The 7347-nt window shown below is 50.8% G+C and overlaps 1 protein-coding gene across 4 annotated transcripts in view; it reads left to right on the top strand.

The window, feature by feature from the left end:
- Positions 1–7347, top strand: part of PRKAG2 (protein kinase AMP-activated non-catalytic subunit gamma 2) — a 275589-nt gene that overhangs the window by 110589 nt on the left and 157653 nt on the right. The window contains exon 1 of one of the 4 annotated variants that reach the window (XM_024754454.1): positions 4666–4759. The exons of the other annotated variants lie outside the window; for them this stretch is intronic. Coding sequence (XP_024610222.1) covers positions 4666–4759 — 94 coding nt within the window. Of the gene's footprint in view, positions 1–4665; positions 4760–7347 lie in introns of those variants that run through there. 4 annotated transcript variants of the gene reach the window in all.

The raw sequence follows: 7347 nt of genomic DNA, 5'->3' as shown, positions 1-7347 counted from the left end.
GGACCAACAGATGCTGGGCATCAACTGTGGTGTCCGCACGGACAGATGACAAGTCCGGGGGTCTAGCAGGAAGCCAGCGATAGCCTCCTGGCTCAGTGCTTGTCCCCCACCCCGTGCTGTGAGAACAGGCCTCCGGATCACCAGCCGACAGCTGCCAATGGTTGAACTGGTTTACCCGCATCTGGGGTCACCAGGGCCTCCAGGAGAAATGCAGCACGCCACGCGGAGGCAGTGGGCTGTTCCGTTCTTGCATCTGAAGCAGCGGTGAGCGGACACCTGTCTGCAGCCCCCTCAGCACCCCTGCTTCCCCCCCCTCGCGCACCCCCGGCAGGCCCATCTCATAGACAGTCACCTCCACACCTGGCTCTTGACCAGGATGTAGTATCCAGATGTGCAGAGGCCAACACACCTGGTAAAATCCGAAAGATCGGGTACCTGGGCCCACTCCCCATCGTCATGCTGAGGGCCTGAGCCCAGAAGATACCCCTTAGGGTCAGTGCAAAGCTTTGGCTGATGGACGGCAGGGGAGCCATTAGCACAGCCTCCCTGGGCTCCTGGACGGTCAGGAACAGGATACACTGCCCCCAGGGTAACCAGAGAGCGCAGAGCACAGCCCGCGTCTGGCCTACCTGCCTGCTTGTGAGCCACCTCTAAGGAGTCGTTCAGAAAGTACTGATTGTGCTTCTCCCATCAGGTCAGATCCCCGCTGTCAGGGAGCTTTCCGTCTGGCTGGGGAGAAAAGAAACACAAAATGAAACAAGCTCACAGCATGCAGTGTCTCCAGGGAGTATTCTTCAATACCATTTCATTTTTCGAGTTCTCCAGGGTGGTCTTATAGTTGAAAACCCAGAAGAAGAACAAAAACGAAATGCAGTTGGAGTTCCCTAAAATTCCGCCCCTCCCCAGATCCTGTAGACCTAGTGTCGAGGCAGTGATCTGGGAAGCCTTGTTCCCTCAGCCTGGGGAAAAGTGCTAAAACATAAAGGCTTCTGCTGCCCCTACTACCTATTCCAGGCTTCCGGGTATAGCAGCCACCAAGAGAGTGATCTGTAAAGTAGGCTCCAGAAATACATTTTAAAACACCGTTCCATCTTGGAAGCCACTAGTTCCTTCTATTTCAGCTCTTCCCTTAAAAAAAAAAAAAAATCCCCAAGTGTGGAAAGCATTCCATGAGGACGTATTCCTGCCAGCTGAATCATAGCTGCGTGAAGGAGTTTCACCTCTTGTTCATTTGGGACCATCTGCTGGTAGAAGCCGCGAAGAAGGGGTGGTTAGTCCCCCTGAGAGCGGCCACTGCCCCCAGCCCGTTGGTCAGACGCGCTAAAGGAAGTGTCCTCGGTCACTCAACCTGCAACATGAGTGTCGCCTTGCCCCGTGCACCTGCACGCATCTCAGTGGGGCAAAGGCGTTGTCCCAAGTTAAGGAATTTCAGGCATGTGTGAATCGAACAGAGAGACCCAGTGGTAAGAGGGCCGATTGTAAAATGCCTGGGAATTTGGCAAGCCCAGCTGTGCCATGTTGGTGCCCTGAAATGGACCAAGGTTGGAGTGTTTGCACCACAGAAAGTGGCAGACCCTACGAATCAGTCCTGCCTCTCCCTGCCCCACCCCCCAGCGGGATACCTGTTCAGGATTTCCCGCACGCAGCTGCGTCTCCACTCCTGAAGTCCACTGTCACCTACAGCCTTCTTCTCTGCTCTTGGGTGAAGCTGACCCCGGGAAGAGCATTTTGAGTGAGGTCAAAAGCGCACGTCGGTGTCTCTTTGGAGCCTTGTGTCCACTGTTAAGGTCATCGTGTCGTCTCGTAGCTTGTCTTAGAGCTGCACTTAACTTCACCTCCTTCCATCCAAATCTTCCCAGGATCCACCCCGTGGGACAGAGAACTGCTCTGCGCCCAAAACGACGTTTTGCTCCATCAGGCCACCTCCACCGTGTCTTTTCAGAATATCCTGTTACCATCTCAGTAACAGAACAGTGACCCCAAATGACCTAGGTAGTTCTTTTCTTCGCCCTGCCTGAGCTGCCATGTCCTTACTCCCCTCTACGAAGGCACTGAATGTTCCTGTTGAATGAATCCTTGGCGTATGGAGCCCACAGCTGGGCAGCGGCCGTGAACTCCAGCCCCGCAGGGAGTTATTCAACTTTAAATAAAATGGTGTTAATAATACCTGCCCCCCAGGTTTGTGGGAAGGATGAAATAAAATCATAATTGTGAGGTGACCAGCACTTCACCTGGCATATGGTAGGCACAACGCAAATGGGATCTACGATTTTCCTAATTACAATACAGTTCTTAGAGGACAAGAATGTCTTTGAATTATTCATAGCACTAATCCCCTCCATCAACAACTGTCCTGCACATTTGGTAGAGGTTTAATAAGTACTTGATGAGTGAACAGCCGTATAAACTATGTACAGCACCATCAGACATGCCCGAGTTGCTGTTTATTTCCCACACGAATTTAAACTCATTCTCTTTTAGTTGCTAGACTTTGAAATGTTATCCTTTCTACCTACTTTATCATAAAGTCCAAGAATCTTGCGTCAGCTTAGACAAAGCCTTTCATTTTCCTTTTAATCGAACACGGTCCTTTCTTACTGGAATCCTTGTTTCGCGATTTTTCCTAAGGAAGTTCTGCTTTGTTTTATTTTATTTTTAAATCAGGAGAATATTTCCATTTCTGTTAAGAGCTGAACTGATTTTTTAAAAAGAGGAATTCTAAATATGAAACTCCAACACCTACCTTCTTAGACTTTTTCAGAGCTTAATCACAGTAAATTTGGGCTACCTTTTTTTTTTTTTTTGGTTGCACCAGGCCTTAGTTGCGATATGCCGGCTCCTTAGTCGTGGCATGTGAACTCTTAGTTGCGGCGTGCACGTGGGATCTAGTTCCCCCGATCAGGGATCGAACCCGGGCCCCCTGCCTTGGGAGCGCGGAGTCTTATCCACTGCGCCACCAGGGAAGTTCCTGGGCTACCACTTTTCACACAGATATAATCCACTGGTATACTGGAGGACCCAAGTGGAGGTGGGTTTTGTGACTTGTTTTGGAAAACTGGGTTCATCCACAGGCTCAGTGGCGGCCTGGCCCCTCCTTTTCTCTGGACCTGCCAACACTCAAGGCCAACTCAAGCTCTCCTTTCCAAGCAGGGCCATGCGATTGCCTCTCCGTCCGTCTGTGCTAATGACACTTGTCCATGCTGGCCACTGGCCATTGATCACACATCGCTATTTTATGTAGTTAGTATTAGTAGAACAGTTTATCTTTGTCTTTCCAAGTCGTTTTCAAATTCCTTGAGGGCATGACACATTTCCTTTGTTTGTTCATGCATCCTGCCTACAAAGATTTGATCACTGGATCTCCATCAGTCCCAGCAGAAAGAAAAGTCATGGCAAACGGCCATTAGGCGTTCAGACTTCTGGAAGGAGACAAAATCCTAATACGAGCAGGTCTCGTCTTGGTTTAGAGGGGAAACTGGGGTCGGAGACAAGGAGTAACTTTCTCAAGGTCACAAAGGTAATGAGTGGCGGATTTCCGTGACTTCCCTTTAGTCTAGTAGAAGATATCAGCAAAAGAAATAGAAATTTTTTTCCCGTATCTTTTTTTTTTAAGTTTTGTTTTTAGTTGCAAAACACATACATACTAGAAGGTTTTTGTTTTATTAGATCAGGAGTTTGGCTTAGGGTTCAAGGAGGTTAGAATTCTAGTCCTGGTTCGGCCACTAGTTACAAGACTTTGGGCAAGTCACACCCCCTTCCGGAGCCTCAGTTTCCCCATCTGTCACGGAAAGGGGGTTGGATTTGATCCCCTCTAAAATCTCTTTGGGTTCTGTCATTCTGCAATTCTTAGCAAGTCCAGGGCTCAAGATCCTCCCGTTGAATTCCAGGGGACCCCATGTCCCCTGCTTAAAGGTGGTCTTGCGTCTTTCAACTCAAGGAGCCACGAGCTGAAGTAGATCCAGCGATTTCCAGCCCAGGGACCTGTGGCTTCTCCAGCAAGAAGCAGCCGGAGCCTGCTGACCCTGGGGAGCCCTGGAACACATGAATCAAAATAGTTGTGTGATGTCATGTCATGATGGGAATGTGCTCTGGCCAATTGGTGCCAAGAATTGTCTGGACGGGGTAGTTTCCTTTTACAGTCTTTTTAAAGAGACATCTGCAGACCTGCACATGACCGGCACGCCTGCCCTCCGTTCGCCTATTTCGTCTTCCCCCCTTTTTAATTTTAAGGAGGAAAAAGCCCTGAGCGTCTGAGTGCGTGGCAGACCTTAATGACATAAACAGACCCACGGCGAGGCCCTGCGTGTGCTTCCAGGAGCTTCTTGCCTACTTAAGGGCAGCAGCCGCTCTGGCTGCGGGGCTGGAGGTGCAGAGGTGAAGACAGCCGAGTGTCTCTCGGGGAGGAAGCCCTGCGGTGGGACCGCCTGGCCTGTCCCACGGCTGCTGGCCCCGAGGGTGGCCCCTCCTGCGTTTGCTGGAGACCCTGGCCAGGACACCTGGCCTCCCGGGCTGGGGCTTGAGCGCACGCAGCATCTCTGAGCTCTCGGGGCCCACACCTGCCGGCTGATGCAGTGCCTCTCCTGGCCCCTGGCCACCTGAGGCTGACGCTGCTCCAGCGCGTCCTGGCATGCTCACCTGTCCCCGCTCCTGTGGCCACAGATCCTCATGAAGCGGTTCGGCAGCCTCAGGGGGAACAAGAAGCACAAGGACCCAAACCGAAGCACCGTGCGGCGGCAGTCGGAGCCCCATGGCCTTTCTGGTAGGACACTGCCCTTTGCCCAGTCCTCTGCTGGTCCCCTGGGCGTGTGTGTGTGTGTGTGTGTGTGTGTGTGTGTGTGTGTGCGCGCGCACGGCACACAGCCTCCTAAGTGACAGCTGTGTGAGGATGTAATTGCTAGGCAGTAGACAGAGGGACAGATTGATGTGTGTCCTTATGGACGGCCCTGCTGCTCATGAACTGCCCAACGGTGCTTTTCCTGAGGCTGTTTTCTCTAACTTGCCCTAATGAGGTTAGTGATCAATTGGACTGTCATTCATTTAGGCAAAACCAGAGGCCTGGGGAAAAGTAAGAATGGATTGGAACTGTTATTTGCAGCTGTTAAGAATGAAATGTGCGTGTATAGAGAAAACTAGTGCTGGGGCTCAGGGAGAAGGAGTTCCTCTGTCCCCCTTTGCCCCATAGCTGTGTAATCAGGCAGGTCAAGGGTTAACTGGGGGTGTGGGGGAAGACCGCCTGCCTGATTTGCGTCCCCTGGGAGAGAAGCCTGCTCTGTGGTCTCCCTGGCCTCTGGGACCTTCTGCAGCTTCTCCCAGTACAGGGGGTTGGGACCAGTGTGGCTGGAATGTGGGATGAAGCGCCTGCAACTCAGTATTTCCAGCGACCTGTGGGTCTGCGGGGCGGCGGGGAGCGGGGTGCCTTTCCCTGGCTGGAGTCAGGCAGGGAGATTCCAAAGCATTCGGAGCTTCCCGGGGGCCTGGCTGGGGCCTGCGCACCCACAGTGAGGTGGTGAGCCTTAAGAATCGGAGTTCACCTGCCCTGGACACTACTGCTTGTATGACATGGGATATTCCTAAACGCTCAGTTGTAAGACGGAACAACAGGGCCCTGTTCACATGGCCCGGTGGTAGCAAAGATGGGGAAAGTTGTCGGGTGCGGTAGATTGTGTCCCTCGAGTAGAATGCGACATGGTACCTGGCAAAAAATACTCGTTATGTGTAGTAGGGAGATGGCTTTGACAAAATATCTGGGCAGTATTTGAAAACTAGAATACAGGCATACCTCATTTCATTGCGTTTTTTTTTTTTTACAAATTGAAGGTTTGTGGCAACCCTGTGTGGTCCGATGACGATCGGCGTTTTTTTAGCAATGAAGTATTTTTAATTAAGGGACGTGCGTTGTTCTTTAGACATAATGCTATTTTACTGCACACGTAGTAGGCTACATTAGAGCGGAAACATCTCTTCCATGCACTGGGAAACTGAAAAAAATCGCGTGGTTCCCTTTTTTGCGATACTCGCTCCATTGCAGTGGGTTGGAAACCAAACGTGCGTGATCTCCAAGGTAATGCCTGTAGTAAGAAAAGAAAAAGGTAAATATAAAACTTGCCGACTACTTCTGGAATTACTTCTGGAAGCCTCTAGTGGACCTAGTGTGATGGTGATGACCCCGGGGGAAGACAAGCAGAGGAGACAGCAGCCCTGGAATTCAGGGAGTTTCCTTGTGAAGGAACTAGAGAGTAATATCTAATCGCATTGCGTGCAGAGGTGAATTTCTGGAGGAACACGGTGCCTGGCCTGACTGGGTGGGGGATGACAGACTCCCTGGACTTAATTAGATGTGGTTTTAAAAGGAGACTCTTCTTTTAAATAATAAAGTAATAAACATTCATTTACTATAGAATTAAATCCAAACCTATTATTTAACTGAAAGTCTGTTTTTGCTAATGGGCACAGGTGGGCCCATCATTAAAAGCCTATCCTTTGCCAGTGGTTTCTCCCCTTGTGTTTAAAATCTGGCTGTCATCCTGTCTCCTCTGCTTCTGAAATCAAAAGTAACATTTGCATGTCGACCAGGTTTCACAAGTGCTCACATGCAAATGCCCAGCTCTGACCGCAAGGTCAGAAAAATCAGAGCTGCTTCCAGAACCTTCCTCTGGGATTTGGGAAGCAGCCCAAGTATCCTGATTTTCCTTTTGTGGGGATCCCAGTGGGAGAGCAGTCCAGAGCAGGGGCAGATGGCAGGTGCCGGCTCCTCAGTCAGTGCTGGCCATGGATACGCCAAGTGAAAAAAGCCTGAGACTGTGGACCGACCATCCTCCCAATCCCTGCCTGCCACCTACACCTTCCCCACCGGCAAGACCCGTATAACCATCCCTCTCTAAAACCATCCCCATTGCCTATTCGGTGACCTCCAGTCTTCTCAGGGACAGGGACCATGTCCCCAAAGCAGCGTTCCATCCGTCCTTCTGACCCCGATGCCTCCAAGCATCACAGGCTCTCACTACAGAATCGCTGGCTATGGAATGGATTGAAACGGTGTCACTCCAAGGTTATTCTTGGTTCTCCAGCAGCATTGTTTTTTTTTTTTTTTTTTCCTAATTCCCTTCCAGTATCTCCCTCTCCTTCCTGCAGTTATTCCTGTAGCCAGAAGTATTTCAGAGAAGGCCTCTTCTTCCCCCTAAGAAAGCTTCCATGAGGGTTGTAAGAATGTCTGTCTTTTACTCATTCTCCATCTTCCCCAAAACAAGCGAACGTAGGTCGTCGGCCTGATTCCACGTGCTCTTTGGCCTCTTCTGTGGCCCCATCAGTTTTTCCCGGGAACCACTCCCTGTATCCTCTGCTCCAGTT

This window comes from Neophocaena asiaeorientalis, unplaced genomic scaffold, assembly GCF_003031525.2.
Source record: "Neophocaena asiaeorientalis asiaeorientalis breed wild unplaced genomic scaffold, Neophocaena_asiaeorientalis_V1.1 scaffold407, whole genome shotgun sequence".
NCBI lineage: Eukaryota > Metazoa > Chordata > Mammalia > Artiodactyla > Phocoenidae > Neophocaena > Neophocaena asiaeorientalis.
Note: the sequence above shows the minus strand (reverse complement) of the source record. Positions and strands in the feature narration are given on the sequence as shown.